At 41.9% G+C, this 19,693-nt stretch overlaps 2 protein-coding genes across 14 annotated transcripts in view; one reads left to right on the forward strand and one right to left on the reverse strand.

Moving 5' to 3' along the window:
• Nucleotides 1-19,693, reverse strand: part of Magi1 (membrane associated guanylate kinase, WW and PDZ domain containing 1) — a 650,887-nt gene that overhangs the window by 532,567 nt on the left and 98,627 nt on the right. The window lies entirely within an intron of this gene.
• LOC131907223 (histone-binding protein RBBP4-like) lies at nucleotides 8,681-10,015 on the forward strand. The gene is given in 2 exon segments (XM_059258250.1): nucleotides 8,681-8,899; nucleotides 8,902-10,015. Coding segments are annotated over 2 exon segments (1,278 nt in total). The 5' UTR covers nucleotides 8,681-8,692; the 3' UTR covers nucleotides 9,973-10,015.

Here is a 19,693-nt window from a genome sequence, read left to right on the forward strand (position 1 = left end):
ACCTGCAGAGGGCAAAGGTCAATGTCAGGTTTCTTCCTCATCACTCTTCACCTCATTTTCTAAGACAAGGTCTCTTCACTAAACCTGGAGTTCACCACCTGGCTAGAGGGGCTAGTCAGTGAGCTCTAGGGATCTAGTTGTCTCTGCCTGTCACACCCCATAATGAAGTTACAGATGCAGGCCATCACACAGCAAGCCCTTTACCCACTGAGCCGTCTCCCCAGCTCTGTGATGATTAATCTTTATCAATGTATGAGCAATTGGTGTTTCTACTTGATGGGACTGAGAATATCCTTGGAGATTAGCAAAACGTGTGTGTGTGTGTGTGTGTGTGTGTGTGTGTGTGTGTGTGTGTGTGTGGTGTGTGCAAAAAGTGACAGAAGAGAGTGCCTTCACCCCCATGTGTGTGCAAGTGCATGCACAAGAGCACACCCATGTACGCCTGTGCATGTGTTCAGTCTGCTCTGAGTTAAGCAGCCGCTATTATATGTTCCCATCACCATGCTGCCCCTGCCTCACCACAGTCCCACAGTCAACAGAAGTACAGGCTGAAAACACTGAAGCCATGAGCCAAAGTAATCCATTCCTCCCTGGAAGCTGTTTCTCAGAAATCTTAGTCACAGATGTGGTAGGCTGTTTAATACAAGAAAATTGATTTTCATCATACATATCGGCTCTCCTATCCATAATCATCTGTCTTTTATTCTTCTAAATAAACACCTCAGATACAATTTCTATAAGGCCTCTGTAATAGTCATTAAAGTCAGTGAGATTCAAAAACAAGTAATTCTAAAATTACTTTCTTTTTAAGTTTAAGCAAGCAGAACACAAATATTCAATCTACAAATTCTGCCAGTCAAGTACAAACACTGTATGAATTTCTAATATGGAACCATCTCTTTTTAAAGTTATGATACATGTGTCAAATGAAAACCTAATCTCTCTTCCCCTAGATGCAATCACCTCAAGGCACTCCAGATATATAAGCTTCATTCTCTCCTGGAACTTATAGAGTATTTATAAAACAATGCAACATAATTAAATTTAGCCCATTTTGCCATGTTCAAAGAGATTCTTAACATTTATTCAATTTTACATTTCAGAAAAAAATAACAATTAAGATTAAATTGAAATACCTCCTGTGGGTTTTAATTTATATCACATTTATATTTAGTTAGAACACAATAGAGTTGGACTTCAATTTTATAGTCATAATTGGCTTTACTTCCAAACTGAAAACACAAACATGATGTTGACTTGTATTGCCTTTCAACCCACTGCAGAATTAGTTAATACTGCGTATCTTGTGGAAAGAACTCTATCGCTTGGTACACTGTGAGAGTGTGACAATTTGTAATCAAAAAACTTAAGTTAATTTTCTAATGTTGGCCCACATTTCAGCACTGGCTTATAATGTTCTGAAAACATTTGTTACCAGGTAGGCCTGGTGGCAATGTCTGTAATCACTGCTACTCAGGAGGCTGAGGCAGGAGGATAACAAGCTCAAGGCCTATCTGAGCTACATGTGAGCTCAGAACCAGCCTGTGAAATGTACTGAGACATCCGTCTTAAAATGAAAAGTAAAAAGAGGATTGGGGAAATAGTTCAATGGTAGAGTACTTGTCTTGCACACACAAGGCACTAGGTTCTATTCCCCAGAGCAGAACCCCACATGCCCCCACCTAATAGAACACTTTTGTTAATCATACTGGAACTACCTTCAGTGAATATATCAACACAGGGGTTCTTACATAAATTTGGAATAAAGAAGAGGTGTAGAATATACATTTAGGTTGAGTTTTCAAAGAAATGAACAAACAGAAGTAAGTCAAGGACATACAATATTTGGTATATTACATGATCTGCCTACATCTGTGGTAATATTTTAATTGTGCTGAAATGTGATTTTATTTGTATGTTAATAAATAAAGTTTGCCTGGAGATCAGAGGTCACATAGCAAGCCATAAACAGAAGTCAGGCGGTAGCCCATGCCCTTAATCTGATCACATGGCAGGTAGAGTCTCTGCGTGGTCAAGGACACAGCCAAGCTGGTAACAAGAGCCTTTAATCCCAATACTAACCACAGAGACCTGGAGGTCTGTGTAGATAGGCAGTGACTAGAAAGTCATGTGGCTGGGCTTAGAGCCAATGAGAAGGCAGAACAGGAAGGCAATAAAAACACAGGTTAGGCCGGGCGGTTGTGGCGCACGCCTTTAATCCCAGCACTCGGGAGGAAGAGCCGGGCGGATCTCTGTGAGTTCAAGGCCAGCCTGGGCTACCAAGTGAGTTCCAGGAAAGGTGCAAAGCTACACAGAGAAACCCTGTCTCGAAAAACCAAAAAAAAACAAACCACAGGTTAGAAGGGAAGAAGCTCTCTCTGGGGAAGCGATGGCGGCAAGGTGGTAAGATAAGGATGGTCATGGCTCTTTGTGCTAGTTCTCTGATCTCTTTGGCTATTACCTCTATATTTGGCTCTGTATTTCTTATTCAATAAGACTGTTTAGAAATTTGTCTACATATATCATCTCTCTGACTCCTCAAAAACTCCAAAAATACAGGTATTATGTGATCAGTCTCCTCATAGAAATGGAGACACTAAGAGATGGAACACCATATAACAAAAAGCAAAAATTCTAATGAGGTGTCCAACCTTTTGATATTGCAACACAACATTATACACAATTGTGCTGAGCCACTTCTGCATCTATTGTGGGACACGTGCAGCCCACGGGCCTTAGGTTGAACATGCCTGCCAAAGAGATGATAAGCCATGCAAAGTTACTCAAAGAGCAGCGGACTACATAAAGTTCACAGAACAGCATCGAGGCAGAAAGTTTAAGCCTGGGTTTCTGAACTGGTGTGTCCCTCCCTACATACCCATGTCCACCTGGAGCTTTAACTGGCCTTATTTAGAAACACACCTTTTGCAGACAAAATTAATTAAGAAGCACTAGATTAGAGCAGGCCTTAAGGCTAATATGACTAATATAGTTTTTTAAGGAGGAGACACTTGGACATATATGAACACATGCACGTGCCCCACCTCACCCACCCACCCACATACCTCCAACAGCAGTATTAAAGGGAAGAGAAATCAAGAGTGAGTAAGTCAGTTTTTCCTCACTTTAAAAAAAAAAAAAAAAAATCCCAAGATGAAGTTTCTCAGCTCACGGTTTTGGAGGTTTCAGTTTGTGAGCAACTGGCCTACTGAATTGGGCCAGGGCAAGGCTATTCACAACATGGCCAGGGAGCAAAAGAAAGGAAAACGAATGGGCCATGCCCTATGATCTCCTGCAAGGCCATGGCCCCAAGGACCTGAAGCTATCTCACTAGCACCCACCTCTTTTACATTTCACCAGCTCCCAGTAATACTTTCCTGGGGACCAAGTCACCCAAACATGGGCCTGGGTGAAGAATTCAAAACTCAAGTGACAGGGGCTAGAAGGCTGGTTCAGTGGTTATGAACACAAACAGTTCCTGCAGATGATCCAGATTCAGTCCCTATCCCCTGCAAGGCAGCTCATAACTTCCTGTAACGCCAGCTCCCAGGGGGATCTGACATCTGTGGCTTCAGATATGTACTCTCATACACACACACACACACACACACACACACAGATACATACACACATAATTTAAAAACTATTAGAACTATATTATTTTGTGTGTGAGAGATCTGCCTGCGTGTGTGCATGTGCACCACATGTGTGCTTGGTGCCCAAGGAATTCAGAAGAGGGTGCTGGATACCCTGGAACTACAGCTATGGGTGGTTGGGAGCCATCACATGTGTGCCGGAACTCAAGTCTAGGTACTCTACAACAAGTGCTGTTAACCACTGACCCATCCTTCCATCCCCAATGCATACATATTATTTAAAATTTAAAAAAAAAATTAACCCCTAAACCCAAATTACCGCTCACAGCTCTACAGCAACAAAACCAGGGAATGCTGGTGGCTGGCAGAAACTCAGAAGGCACAAGAAGGGGTCCTCCCAGAGTCTTCCTCAACGTTACGATTCTAGTTTCCAGAACTCAAAAATGACACAGTTCTGTTGTTAAAAGCTACCCATTTTGTAAAGCAGCCTGGAGAAGCTCTGACATGTGGGAAGGGAATGTAATAAGTCAAGCAGCACCATGATACCAATACCCCATTTGCAAAGAACATCTGAGAACCTGAAGCAGAAGCAGCAACAGGAAGCAGCCAGTCAGGAAATAACCAGGCTAACCTAGTAATCAAATGATAACTAGTGTCAAATGACAACCACTGGTGTATGTCCAGCCGCACACCAGCATCTGATACACTCTGTTAACACTGCTTGTGATAGGAGAGTGTAACTGCGTTCTAGATAACTGCTATGCCTGGCTACAGGAAGCATAAGAGATTCCCGACAGGAGACAGCTGCAAGTACAGCCTCCCTTAGGGCTCACACGTCCTAAAATAAAATGTCATTACTCCTCATCAGGTTGAAATTTTGACCCTGATATCCAAGGGTCATGGGTCCCATGGAAAAGACTGTTAACGCTATGACGTACAATCTGCTGCTTTTCTGCTCATTCTTCACGTATTCAGCCAGCCAGCCATCTGTGCAGGTGTCAAGCCTGAGTTCAATAAACACCACAGAGAACATACTAGGCAGCAGGCATGTTTGTGCTCACAGATATGGGAATAAACATGACAAATACATGTCTATCTTTTAAGGAACTGACTTTAGCAAAAATGAAAGAGGGTGAGGGTTTGTGTGTGTGTGTGTGTGTGTGTGTGTGTGTGTGTGTGTGTGTGTGTTTATATGTGTGTAGACCATAGGTCAACCTTGAAGATTGTTTCTTAGGAGCTGTCTATCCACCTTGTTTATTGAAAGTTGGTCTTTCACTGTTACTTTGGCTTGGGACGGCAGGCCAGCATCCCCAAAGATCCACCTACCTCCACTACCCACCCCATCCTCCACCCGAACATTCGGCTTTGCTCCTGGAAACTAGAGATCACATTCAGATCCATGGCAGGCATTTTTCTGATTGAACTATCCACCCACACCCCGAGAGACATTAAAAAAAAGGAATAACAACTTTAAGTATAAGGAGAATTACCAAGGAGACATGTGGGGGGGTAGGAAGACAGCAGAGGCTGGCCAGTCATGTACAGATGTCCAGATTATGCAAGAATGTAAGGGCATCTAACCTTGGAACATGCTGGGGCTTTTACTGGCCTCTCCATAGGCACAGCATGACCCAAGAGTGATGCATTCTCATCATCACACAGAAGCAGTTCCAACTAGTATCAGCTCTCTACAACAACAGGGAACAGGGACCTAATAGTCCATGCATCATCGATGAATCTGGATTTTATAGTGAGTAATGGGAAGTCATTGAAGAGACTTTAAGTATTAGACTCAGCTATCTCTGTGAGTAGAAATAGTAATTTGCCTAACACTGTTTCATCGCTTATGCGATAACTGTGATAATTCAAGGAGATGTATGAATAATTAAAGCTAAGCCCATCTGTAAAAAAAAAAAAAATGCTACTTTGGCTCTTTAACAATTGATGTACATTTAAATATTAGATGAAAACGCTAGTTTTCCCTTATTTATAGTTTTAAAAGATTTATGTATTTCTTAATCAGGTGCTCTTTCATTGGTCTAAAGTAGGATCACAAGCCCCAATCAAATCTTCCCACAGGTCCATTTCTTGCCTTCAAGATACAGAAATGTCTGGTCAGTACGGAGATTCCCCCTATCTAGGGGGCTGCAAAACTGGAAAATCATGCCCGTCGTAAAAACCGCAAGTCACTGCTCAAGCATTTCTAGCACAGAGTGGGGAAGAAAGGGCTGGGGAAATGGTCTGGCAGATAAAAGAGATACAAAGGTGTGAGCCTCACAAGGCAATGGGAATTCAGATCCCCTAAATACACATAAAAGCTGGGTCAGAAAGGGCTGGGGGCCCCTGGAATCCCAATTTGAGAGAGGCAGAGACAGTGAATTGCCAGAGTAAAGTGGCCAGCCAGAGTAACAGAAACTGTTGAGCTCTGGGTTTAGTGACAGATCCTGCCTCAGTATATATAGTAGGTCAAGACGTAATGTATACATATGAAACTGTCAGAGAATACATTTTAAAAGTCAAAAAAATTAAATTATACATATATTAAGTTAAATATATTAATTTATGTGTGTGTATATATATATATATATATGAGAAAATATGTTCAAAGAAGATAGCCTCAGATTTCCACATATATACTTATGGAAAAAAAGCAATAGAGGTTTCTATATCACAAGGATACTAAGGAGAAAGCAAGATATTCAACAGCATAAAGGCACAGTAAGGCCAACTGTATCTAAAATTATCCAGGGGCAGGGGCAAATACAAAGAAAACAGTGACATATGAGTGAAAATACCCCAAAAAAACAAACAAAAGAGCTGGGCATGGCAACGTACACCTTTAAGCCCAGCACTTGGGAGACAGAGGCAGGTGGATCTCTGAGTTCCAGCACAGCCAGGACTACAGAGAGAAACCCTGTCAAAAAAAACAAAAAAGAAAGAAAACATCCCAGTCAACCCATTGTTGAAGTTTTTGTCTGTCTGTCTGTCTGTTTGTTTTTAAAGTAATTAAAAAGAGGGGGGATGTCAGTCACAGTTTGCTTAGGGTATCCCAGCAGCATTCCCAGAGCGATTTCTAAAGAAAAAGGAACATTAAAAACCTGTCTCAGGTCTTTCTGTTCAGAAACCCACATCCTATACACCCAACTTCATCTCCTCAGAGAGCATCTGGGAATAAAACCTTACAAGACAATTGTGAGGATTTGTGAGTTAATGGTGCAAAACGGGGCTGGCATGAGATGGCTTTGGGGGTAAGAGCACTCAATGTGGATGCCCAAGGACCTGCGTTTAGATTCTCAGCACCCACAGAAAAGCCAGGCAGGGGGGCATGCACCCATAATCCCAGCACTGGGGATCCCTAGATCTCACCAGCCAGTCTAGTTAATGGGGAAGTTCCATGTTCTGTGAGAGAACTTGCTTCAAAAAATAGAGTGGAAATCAATAGATGAAGAAACTCAATGCCGCCCTTGGCTTCCACATACATGCATGAGAGCACACACATCATACAAAAGCTCAGAATCATGCCAGGGACATAGTTAAGTGCTCGAGAAAAGTTGGCTCTTGTTTGTACTTTGACAGCACCGTGGTGGATTTTTATCCAAGGGGGGTCTTGCAAATAGTAAGCCAGTTGAGCCTCATGTACTCCAGTTCTACCTAATCTTGGCTTGCACGGATATTTTTATTCCCACTACACTTTCTCTCTGGGCAGCTCAACAGAGAGTCCTACTATGTTCACGCTGGGATGTGCAGCCCCTGGCCTGTATGGTCCTTGCCTCCCTCCACACTTCTCACCCGGCAACAGGAGCTGGCAGAATTGAAGTCATGACTCATGATGTCGCTCACCCGGTAGAGCGCTGGGAGTGCTGGCCCAGCATGCACTAAGACATCAGTCCAACCTTCGGCACCACACAAACCAGAGGTGACGGCACAAATCTACAATCCGAGCACTTGGGAAGTCAAAGCACGATCAGAAGTTCAAGGTCATGCTCCACAAGCAATGAGTTAGAGGCTAGCCCGAGCTACATGAGATTGTTTCAAAATAATTATAATAAATAAATATTAAAGAAAAGAAAACTTGGATCCATGATTAAGCCCTTTTAAAATTCTATTTCCTCGGCCACTGAGTCATCCTTGACATTTCCTTTAGAATATAATCCCAGAGTAATAAAAGGCCTCAGCGGTATTTTTACGTATTTTTGGTTAGCACTTAAGGTGGTGTAAAGGTCACACTCAATGACAATCAAGGGCACCTTGCCCAAACCTGTTATAAAAACAACTCACTTTGGCCAACAAGGACAAAGACAAACAGCCTAGAGCCAATGACACACAACTCCCTGGGGAGAGCTGGGCAAACAAAAGAACCCGGTTCGATCTATGACACCTCTTCCTACTCACAAGGCCTAGAATACTAATGTCCCCATGCTGAACATGGAAGACACCATCCTCTCCCCAAAAGTAATAGTCTGCACAGCTTGGACTATTTCTAATGTATTCACTCAGTCCTCATAAGAACCCTCTGAGATAAATATTTTTATCCCCATTTGGCAGACAAATAAACTGAGGCACCACACATGGCAGACCTGTGACCATACAACAAATAAAAAGAAAGTGGATAAAAGTAAACTTTGGAGTCTGGCTCCAAAGTTCATATTTTCTCCACTATGTATATATATATGGCTGTAATTAAATGATTTTAAAACGTGTTTTTGAATGTTATGTATTTTATAAGCAGTTTTGTGTATACGCACTGACTCGTTACTCCTCAGAAGCTGTCTACCCTACCTCAAATCTACCTCATCTCCACAGCCTCATTACCAGAGCTTTTAAAGAGATTCTTGTCTATTAATGACCACACAGCTTTCTTCCAGTATCAGCCAGACTCCTGACACTGAAAAGCCAACCTCATAATTGGTCACGATTTGAGCCATTTCTGTTGTTTGGGATTTCTCAAAATGAACTCAGTTTTTACCTTAAAAGAAATTTTATTACACTGTGGTAAGACAGGGATTTCCTCTCAATCCAAACAGATGGTGGTACTAAAGATAAATAAGATGCCAGCAAAACAATGTTAATCGACCCCTCCCAGCTCTTCTGCCACCATGGCTGACAAGAAAGCTGCCTTTGGCGATGCGGTGGAAGAACGTGTGATCAATGAGGAGTACAAAATATGGAAGAAGAACACCCCTTTTCTTTATGATTTGGTGATGACCCATGCCCTGGAGTGGCCCAGTTTAACTGCCCAGTGGTTTCCAGATGTAATCAGGTCTGAAGGGAAAGATTTCAGCACTCATCGCCTTTTCCTGGGAACACACACACACGTGATGAACAAAACCACCCGGCGATAGCCAGTGTCCAGCTCCCTAATGATGATGCTCAGTTTGATACATCCCACTATGACAGTGAAAGAGGAGAATTTGGAGGTTTTGGCTCTGTCCGTGGGAAAATTGAAATAGAAATCAAGGTCAACCATGAAGGAGAAGTAAACAGGGCTCAGTACATGCCCCAGAACCCTTGCATCACTGCAACAAAGACTCCATCCAGTGATGTGCTTGTTCTCGACTACACAAAGCATCCTTCTAAACCAGACCCTTCTGGAGAGTGCAGCCCAGATTTATGTCTCCATGGACATCAGAAGGAAGGTAATGGTCTTTCTTGGAATCCAAATCTCAGCGGGCACTTACTTAGTGCTTCGGATGACCATACCATCTGCTTATGGGACATCAGTGCAGTTCCAAAAGAAGGAAAAGTGGTGGATGCAAAGACCGTCTTTACAGGGCACACAGCAGTAGTAGAGGACGTTTCCTGGCATCTGCTCCACAAGTCTCTGTTTGGGTCAGTTGCTGATGATCATAAACTTATGATTTGGAATACTCGTTCAAACAATACTTCCAAGCCAAGCCAATGGGTCGATGCTCACACTGCTGAAGTGAACTGCCTATCTTTCAATCCTTATAGTGGGTTCATTCTTGCCACAGGATTAGCTGACAAGACTGTTGCCTTGTGGGATCTGAGAAATCTGAAACTCAAGTTGCATTCCTTTGAATCACATAAGGATGAAATATTCCAAGTTCAGTGGTCACCTCACAATGAGACTATTTTGGCTTCTAGTGGTACTGATTGTAGGCTGAATGTCTGGGATTTAAGTAAAGCTGGAGAAGAACAGTCCCCAGAAGATGCAGAAGATGGCCCGCCAGAGTTGTTGTTTATTCATGGTGGTCACCCAGCCAAGATATCTGACTTCTCCTGGAATCCCAATGAACCTTGGGTGATTTGTTCTGTATCAGAAGACAATATCATGCAAGTGTGGCAGATGGCAGAGAACATTTATAATGATAAAGACCCTGAAGGAAGTGTGGATCCAGAAGGACAAGGATTCTAGACATGTCTGCACTTGTGGTTTAGACTCCCCTTGTTTTCCTCTGAACCCTGAGATGCATTGAGACAGACTTTGTTCAGCTCTCCGGCTACAATAGGTGCCACCAACAGTATTATTAGCCCAAACCATGGGGGTTTTGTAATCTTAACTGGGGGACTTAATTCAACAAAGCCACAGACTTATATTTAAATTTTTCTTCAGGAATTTTCTAGTAGCAAACCAGGTCTAAAACATCTTCAGAAATGGGGGATATTACGTGTGATTATTTTTCTTCTTAAGCTATATCCCCAAGTTTTTCAGATTCTCAAGTAAGAGGCCAGAGTGGATAAGGAATAGAGCCAAGTGAGGTAGGTGTCTGAGCCATGAGTATAACTATTGCAAGACGTCGTTTTTTATTCAGGAATTAGGGGAGAGTCAAGTCATAGGGTTTAAAGTCCTCACACCTGGCTTTCCAGGATGCACATTTTCCTATGGAAACCAGAATCTTGGTTTCTTTAGTTAAGACAACACATTCCTCCTTCCCCTTATATTTTTGCTCATTAGTGTATTTCAGTGAGCTGTTTCCATATTATTCTTTTCCTTTCTGTGAAATGGTTTTTGTTGTGTGTGGTTTTTGTTTTTGTTTTTGTTTTTAACTTGGGACCACCAAGTTGTAAGGTGTATGTTTTTAACTGACTGTCATACCACTGGTGAACTGTCAAGTTGAGAAAGAGTGAATTGCTAGTTTGTCTGTTTGTAAAGTTAAATTAATCCTTGGTAAGAGTTGCTTTTCTAGGGGTTAGTCCTTGACCACTATAGTTTGATGCCCTCTCCATTTTGGTTGACCTGTCTCAGCATCGGGCCTGTTGCTCTCCATGACTAACTGTGTAAGTACTTATAAAGGAATAAATTACTTTTCTATGGAAAAAAAAAAAGAATGTTAAGCATTTCCAGCTAAAGGTATTTGTAGTGGACCCAACACTAAGGTCCATCTATCCTGATGAGCTTCCCCTCCCCTCTTCCTTCCCATCCCTTCTTACTGACACCAACAGCACACTTCCAGACATTGTCACACCCAGTGAAAATGAACTTGAAAAGGTATGACTCTGCCTATGAACATACACCTTCCAATGGCATTAAGAACTGGGGGTTCTTAACGTGCACTCTTATAACTGAAAAGGAGGAAGTATAGGTGAAACTTAACTGACATTGAATGTTTAAATAATTACATATATATTTTACTCATCACACACTCTGACACAGTCCCCTTCCTGACCCTACGACACTCTTCCCTTTATGTCCCCACCCAAGGCTCCTGTCACACCACATACACTGCTCTGACATAAATTCGTTGTTTCTTTTTCCCCTGGAGGATACGGTTTTCTTTCCCATTTTGTTCACTGATGTATCCCGGCGATGTAAAACAGACACATAACAGATGTTCAGTAAACTGCATGAATTCATTAATTCTTCTGAAAATATTATGGACTCTTATAACTGGAAAGGAGGAAGTATAGGTGAAATTTAACTGACATTGAATGTTTAAATAATTACATATATATTTTACTCATCACACACTCTGACACGGAGATGAGTGAGATATTTTTCAATCTCAAATCTGCCATTTATATGCAGCTACACTTCTCAGAGAAACAGGCAAATTGAAAAAATACAAGCAGCTGAGAATAAGAAGAGAACATACTAAGTCTGGGAGCACAACCAGCGTTTTTCCCTGTGTGCTATTATGATGACTAAATAAGAAAAAGTGGGACAAGCCTGCTACAATGATAGTGGGTAGAGGTAGAGGCTGGAGGATGCCAAGTTGGAAACCAGACTAGGCTACATAGTGAGAGCATGTCTCATAAAAAAAAATTAAATAAATAAAATTAAATTAAAGATATAAAGTAAGATAAAAATATATTAAAGAACTTTTTAAATCTGACCCATAATAAAAGTCTCAATGAATGACCCATCCATCCTCATGTAATGTCATTAGAGTTCTATTTTTGTAAAGTGTCATTGGAGGAACTCATCGTGAATGAACAGAGCCAGCTCATACTGACACCAGATCCAAATGTGTGCAACTTTTCCAAGCTCTGCATTCAATGATGACAGTGGCCGTGTAACACTGGCCATGGGGACACTGGTAACCACTACTGTCTGCCCAGAGCTGGCAATTAACTCACAACCAGCACACTACTGAACACCCCTGAGGATCGAATCTGAGGCAACAATACAACAATGAATTCACAAGTAGTTTTTCCGGCTGAACCAGGAGCACTGCTTAAACAGAAACTAGAAGACAGCACTTGTCAAAGGCAAGATGGAAGAAATGATGCATTGTTTTCCTCCAGACTCAACTGTTCTTCCAGCAGGAATTCCAACTATTCACGTTTCCTTTCTCTCCTGCCACCATAACAAAAGTTTGGCCTTGGTCCCTCTATTCAACTGTGTCCTTCCACCTGGAAAGATTCTAAAACTGCAATGCATATGCAACTACACAAGTCTCTTGGGCACTTTCTAAATATATAGAACTTGTAAAGCCATTTTTTAAATATGAAAGGTGTAGTTCCACCTTTCAAAAACAACTACCTTCTCAAATAAAATCTAACCACAATAGGAGCTGTGGCAAAACTGCAACTTGTGATGTGTCTGTCATTACAGGCTGTAAGTAAAACAATGAGATCTTTCATTCAGATGAACCCTCAAAATGAATGAAATCATTATAATCAAAGATGCCGTCAGCATTAGCCTTATGAAATACAATTATAATATGTGAGTAGGACCTACAAACCTGTCATAGATCCCTTGCAGCAGTCAATGAAAAAAAACCTGTGATAATATACCTGCCTGTAGAGCAACCTCCTCTAACCTATTTATCTTTTCTCCTCCATCTAATTCAAACTTGCCTTACAGAGCAGCCTCTCACAAATCAAGGAAACTCCGCCTTCGCACAGGCAGAGAACACAGTGAAAACAGAAAGGTGTTTACATCTCAGAGTCAATGTAATCCACAGGATACAGTGCAAACACCATCTCCTCAAGCAACCTGACACCTTTTCATGCTGCAAAAGCCATGAAAGATTTAAACCACAACTAACATTCACAAACTAAACACTACAAACCACAAAACAGGCTTGGAATAAATCTTAGTGGTGGAGTACTTACTAGAAGTCACCAGGCTCTGGGCTGGGTCCTCAGAACCAAAAACAAACAAAAGGCCTTATAACACAAACCAACTCATGGAAATGACTCAGGATACGAAGCCAAGGGATGCCAAATGGTTACAAAAGAGAAAGGTGCCTGGGTCCGAAATTCTGGGTTCAGGGGGTATGGTAGCACAGCCTGAAGTTCCAGCACTCAGAGGAGGCTGAGGCAGGAGGACCAATCTGGGCTACACAGTGAGTTCCATGCCAAACTGGTTATACAGCATGACCCTGTTTCAACAAACTAAAAGGAAGGGAGGAAAAGTGGGAGGGATTTAAAATCCATCCTGGATTCTAGTTCAGTCTTTGTTTTACTAATACTAGTAACTTTGAGCAAGTTTGCTAAAAACAAATCATAGTTCCTTTCATCAAAGAGAATTTTTTTCTTGTGCATCTCATAGCTATCCTAGAAGACTAAATGACATTTAAAAAAAATGTATCTAAAGTAAAAGCCAGGTTTTTCCCATTTTGTCTCAGTCTTTCCTATACCCTCTGCAAGTCAGCTGGATGGACATTCATTCAGCAAAATGACCGCCTGGGTTCTGGTGGTTTCTTCATCTTTGCAAATTGTATGCTGGAGTAATCAGCATGCTAGAAACATAATAGCCTATGAGTGTATCCGAACCCAATTCTAAGTCTGAAGCTGTGTGTGTGGAGGAAAACACTGTATTTTTTTATAACTTGTGTTTCATTCTACTGTAAATTCGTCTACATAGACACCCTAGGAGCAGCATGCTGACCAGTTATATCACATGTCTAAGTACTCCCTTCCCAGTAAGAATCCTATCACACTTTAACATATAGGTTGAGTATACTTTATATATACCTCAGACTCTTGGGAACAGAGTGCTTGCATATGCAAAGTAAGATCTTGATAGTGTGACCCAAGTCTAGAAACAAAAATTCATGTATGGTTTATGCATACTTTATACAAATCATCCAAGGTCAATTTTATTCCATTTTTAATAATAAAAGTAAAAAATAAATATAAACAAATCAAAAATACCGCACAAGAAAAAACTATTTATGTTTTGGGATTTCCCAGTACTTTGTCATGCTGTGCCAGATTTTAAAGTATCTCAGATTTTGGGTTTTCAATTAAGAATTCTCAACCTGTCCCTCACTGGAGCTTCGAGGAAACATTCCAGGAAATGAAGGACATAGTAAAGAGCCTGAGAATCCAAGCATCTCCAGATAAAACAACCCTCACTGTGTTTTCTTTAGAAGGGCAAAAATGAGCATAAACTGCACAAAGAATTCATTGAATGGTGTTCTTTTTCAGTGAACATCTTCATCTGATTTGTGTATCATTTTCTGCTCAATCCCCCTTCTATGTACCTTAAACTAACATAAAGAAAGCCTCACTGCTGACCTATGGAGCATAGTGTGTTCCAACTCCTTCACTATATTGTCCAACAGGAAAGGATTCCAGACATCCTGACCCCAACTTGCACGTAGCTAATAAGAGCAGCAGCACTACAGCCCCGAGGAAGCCACGACCTCACACTCACTCTCCTTTTGCTAAGTGCACATTTACTAGTGACAATTTAGAACACACAGGAACACTGCCTTTCCTAGCAGGGATCACAGAACTACATTTTTAATGCATTCTGTAATTCTTGCTTTGAGAATGTGTAATGCGCGCATTTACACGCCCCTTCCCACTTCACAAAAGAAAACTATACCTCTTAGTGGTAAAAGATAGGACACAAAATCCATCTTGACACAGAGGGAAAATGACATTCAACACTTTATCATCTATTGCTGTCTTAGAGCAAAAAGAGGCTGGAAAATTGCTGTAGTCTTCAATTAGGTAACATATGACTTTCCTAAAACCAACTCCCCTGGAACTCTTCCAAAACAATAGGCAGTTTCAAGCTATCAGGGCACCCTCCGGCCGGCTCCACTTCGGAAGCTGCAACCCCTTCCAGTCCCACCTACAACACACATCATCACGAATGTGTTCCTGGCGGCCTTAGAATCCACCTGTAGCAAAAGCTGACCGGCTTAGGAACAGACACTGGACAAGTTCTACCAACTAATCCTGTCTTCTGAGCATGTAAGTAAACCTGTCATATAATAAACTGGGGGACCCTGGGTTTTCCAAATTCTATCATGTAGGTCAAAGTTCAGACAAAGATCACCTGTGGAGGAAGATACTTTGAGAAAAGAAGAGATTCAATCAGAAACCTCGGAACTTTCTATTCCAGGTTCCAACCTTTCCTGAGACCACCCCCTCCGTGTCTGCTAGCTCTCCTTTGCTCTCTGTTACAGTCTTTTCTACTTCAGCGAGTATTTGGAACAAAAACTGATTGTTTCTATGGTTTAGATAAAGTACTACCCTATAGTATCCTACATCATCCTACATTTTCTTAATAATTCTATCTATTCAATAATAGTCCAGAAGAGCTGATATAAAAGAGGAAATACCACCATCTACATCTAGGTAGGATCTAATCAGAAAATGCTCTATTAAAAAGTGAGTATTCAGGGAAGTTTACATTTCTTTCAATAACTACCTTTGGAAACAATGTAACCCATTCACACATCCTCTCCTTGGAGTCTAGAGAGAGTACAGGGTGCAGTAGCAGCTAAACTGATAAGCATCTGTGGTCCCACAGTTTCATTCAGGGTTCCTGGCATGGTTGCAGTCAAAATGTTGTTTTGAAGTCATGTGGAGCTTGATCAAGATGAGGGATCTTTTCCCATGATGGACAGCTAATAAGGATATTTGCCAAGAGACCTGATTTCAGCCAGGCACTCCTTTAATCCCAGCACTTGAGAGGCAGAAGCAGGAGGATCTCTGTGCATTCAAGGCCGGTCTGGTATACAAAGCAAGTTCCCTGGGTGGCTGGGGGTAGGGGGTGGCGCTGGAGGCTTGTCTAAGAAGAAATGGAGGAGGAGGAGGAGGAGGAGGAGGAGGAGGAGGAGGAGGAGGAGGAGGAGGAGGAATTCCAAGGGTACACTGAAGTTGTGTTCTGAGCAAATAAAGTACGGGACCTGTATAACTAGTCTCTGTCACGGATGGTGGGAGCAGGCTACTGAGAAAGCAGCCATTGTTTCTGCCCTGGGACACAGGATGAGTTTCTCAGGAAAGACAAAAACAAATTCTAAAAAGGAATGAGGAACACTGTAATGACCAGGAAAACAGAGGAAACTCTTAGGAAGGGTTATGTTTCCCAGAATCTAGGGTGTCCCAACAGGAACACCCTTAGAAAATGCCCTGAAGCGGAAGTCTGAAGTATATATAGCAGGCTAGCTAGAAAAATAATATGCAATAAAGAATATTCCAGATGGAGAGAAATGCATGGTTCCCGGGCAAAAGTTAAGGGAAGGAGGTAGTTGAAGGAACTGAGAGACATCCCATGATTGTCCTGTGAGAGGTGCAAGTGGCAAGAGGAGGAAGGGGTGGCTGGGGAGTTTGTAACAACCTCACTGACAGGTGAGTCTAGAACTTGCCCTGAGGAACAGGAAGTGCTGACGGTGGTACAGATGAGCTCTGTAGCAGGAGACACAAGAGGCTTTCCTTCTGCCAACACCACTACCGTGTAGATTTTGTTCTGTTCCTTAGAGAGGGGGTTCTCCCAAGGCTGCCCTGGCGAGCCCACAAACTCCCTCTTCCCTCACTCTAAGTTCACTCTTCCGGAATGATGTCCAAAACCACCAAGTATGGAAGCTGGTCCAGCCCCTAGGAGAAAAGTAACACTGAACAGACACAAAGTGCTCCAGGAACTGTCCGGGCCAAAGGACAGACACTGGAGAGTACTTCCCAGTCTGCCACCAGTCAAACAGAGCAGCTGGGCAAGACCAAGAACTCTCTCACCAGCCAACACACAAAATCATGAGAAATGACAAACCATTATTTCAAAGCCACCAGTTTTGCTGGTTTTATCAGTCAGCAAGAGAAAAAGCTGGACGGCGTCAGGTAAGATTAAAAGGACCCCAACCTTCACCCTGAAACCAACACGGAGGAGTATCATAATCTATCAGCATCAAGGCTCCCACGTCCATATTGTGGATATTAAATTATTATGAATGAATGAATGAATGAATGAATGAATGAATGAATGAATGAATAGTCGGATGAAAAGAATTGACTATATAAATACAAAGAAAAGTGGCAGGATCAGGATTTTCAATGTTTCTTCTGAAGCTGTTGGCAACCCATAGGTTAACCACAAATCTACTCTCACTTAGCTCCACATACTATATGCAAAGAGAGTCCACAGAACATATGGGTGAGTCATGATGGGGAAACCCAGCAGAGGCCTTTGAACCTTGATTGTCCCTTAAGTGGCCAAGAAAGCAGAGAAAAGTGAGGCGAGTTAGCAAAGAGCTAAAAGTGTTACTACACTAAGGTGCTAATCCACCAATAGAGCAGAGAGGCAAATTGTGTTTGCCTTGCCAAAATAAAGAACATTCAGCACGCTTTGAATCAAACTGGGCTGTTTTTCCTTAAGTCTCTACACAGCAACTTTCCTCCCGGTGCTGGATAAGTCTGTACTGCTTGCCAAAGCTCTCTTCCACTGGTCTCTATCAGAGACCCTCATTGGAAGGTGAAGAGCAAAAGAGGAAAGGGAATGTATGCTGGAATCCAACACGTCAGAACTGTCCTGAGACTGGAAAACCCCGAGGACAGCAGAGTCACAACCAACAGCGATACTCAGTCCTCTCAGGCAACACATGGCCAGCCCTTGCCCTAACGCTTCTGATTTTCAAGGTTAGGGTCTTTGTGTGTTTTGAGTGACAACAGTCTGGGTTCAGTTCAGGAAATCCTCTCCCTCCCCAGATGGCTCACCAGGAAATTGTTTATAACTCAGCTTGTTCCTGGAGGTGACCTAACCCACTCAGGTTGAGAAGGAACTTGCCTTTGGGGATAATGGCCTCCCTTGGCCAACCTGCAGCTGGTGGTTCAACCACAAAGCCACTGGCAGCCTATATAGCATGAGGCCATGAGAACATGTGTTTCCTGCATGGCCTGCATTGGATATCCACAACCACAACTCATCCTGCTTGGCCTGCTAAACGGAAGTTTTTTAAGACCATTTTTGTAAGCGGAGAGGGTATTGGGCGTGCAACCCAGGGCCTCCTGGATCTAAGCAGGCAGGCACACTGGCATTGAGCCACAACCTCCCCCACAACCCAACTTTTGCTTCCATTGTAATTAACAGAACTGTGGAGTATTGTATGATACAAAGAATGGGGAGAATACAAAGAAACTGTATCAAAATTCGTAATTTCAGTGGTTGGAGACAAGGCTCAGCAGTTAAGAACAGACAAGGCTCAGCAGTTAAGAGTACTACCTATTCTTCTAGTGGACCTGGATTCTATTCCCAGCATCCACAAAGCAGCACATGAGTGCCTAAAACTCCGGGCCTGAGGGATCAGCACCCTCTTCTGGTCTCCACAGCTACGGGGTACACGTGTTACACAAACATGCATGTAGGCAAAACACCCACACATATAAAGTTAAAAACTGCTCAGAAGGTTGGTATTTTTATCTAATGGATGTTATTCTGTTAGATGGCTGCATTAGCCTCTAAGAGTTATAAATAGGAGAAATAGGGCATTCAGTTTACTAGAAATCAAAATGTAACAATTCCTTTTTCTTTTCTTTTCTTTTCTTTTTTTTTATTTAACTTTTTTGTGAAGAAAGTTTCAGAATCAAGGAAATGTGAACAAAATAATACTCTATTAAGAAATGTTTGACCAAGCCAGGCAGTGGTGACACACACCTTTAATCCCAGCATTCCAGGCAGAGGCAGGGGGATCTCTGTGAGTTCCAGGCCAACCTGGTCTATAGAGTGAGTTCCAGGACAGCTGGGGTTACATAGGGAGACCTTGTCTTGAAATAATTTAAAAAAAAAAAAAAAAAAATGTTTGACTAGATCTTTTGATCTTAAGAAATACATTCCATTAAAAAATTTTTTCAAAGGAAATATATTCCAGTTTTTATGTGTAACTGTCCATCCAATCAAGTTCAGACACATACAAAGTAGAAATTTTTACCTACTAAAAGTTTTCTAGGACACAAGTGTGGCTCACTTGGTTGGTAGCATACTCAACTAGCATGCATAAAGCCTTGGGTTTGATCCCTAGCACCCATAAACCAGGCATGGTGGTACATGCCTGTAATCCTAGCATTTGAGTAGAAATCAGAGGTCCAAGGTCATCCTTGGGTACACAGCAAGTCTGAGGCCAACCTAGGCTATGGAGACCTTCTCAAAAAAAATATATATATATATATATGTGTGTGTGTGTGTGTGTGTGTGTGTGTATGTATGTATGTATATGTATATGTACATATGTGTGTGCATAAATACATATATATGTATGCATATATATATTATTGCATCAAGTATCTAAGCTATAAATAAAAACAGAGCTCCTAAGATTAAAAGGGAATTTGATCAATGGATTGGAACAATTTATTTCAGTTTAGCTAAACTAAGTCAAATCCTAAGCTAAAGCAAATGTTTCTGTAGATTAGGACTTTTAAATGAGTTTTGTTTGTTTGGGTTTTTTCTTGCTGCTGCTGTT

The sequence above is a fragment of the Peromyscus eremicus genome, chromosome 3, assembly GCF_949786415.1.
Source record: "Peromyscus eremicus chromosome 3, PerEre_H2_v1, whole genome shotgun sequence".
Taxonomy (NCBI): Eukaryota; Metazoa; Chordata; class Mammalia; order Rodentia; family Cricetidae; genus Peromyscus; species Peromyscus eremicus.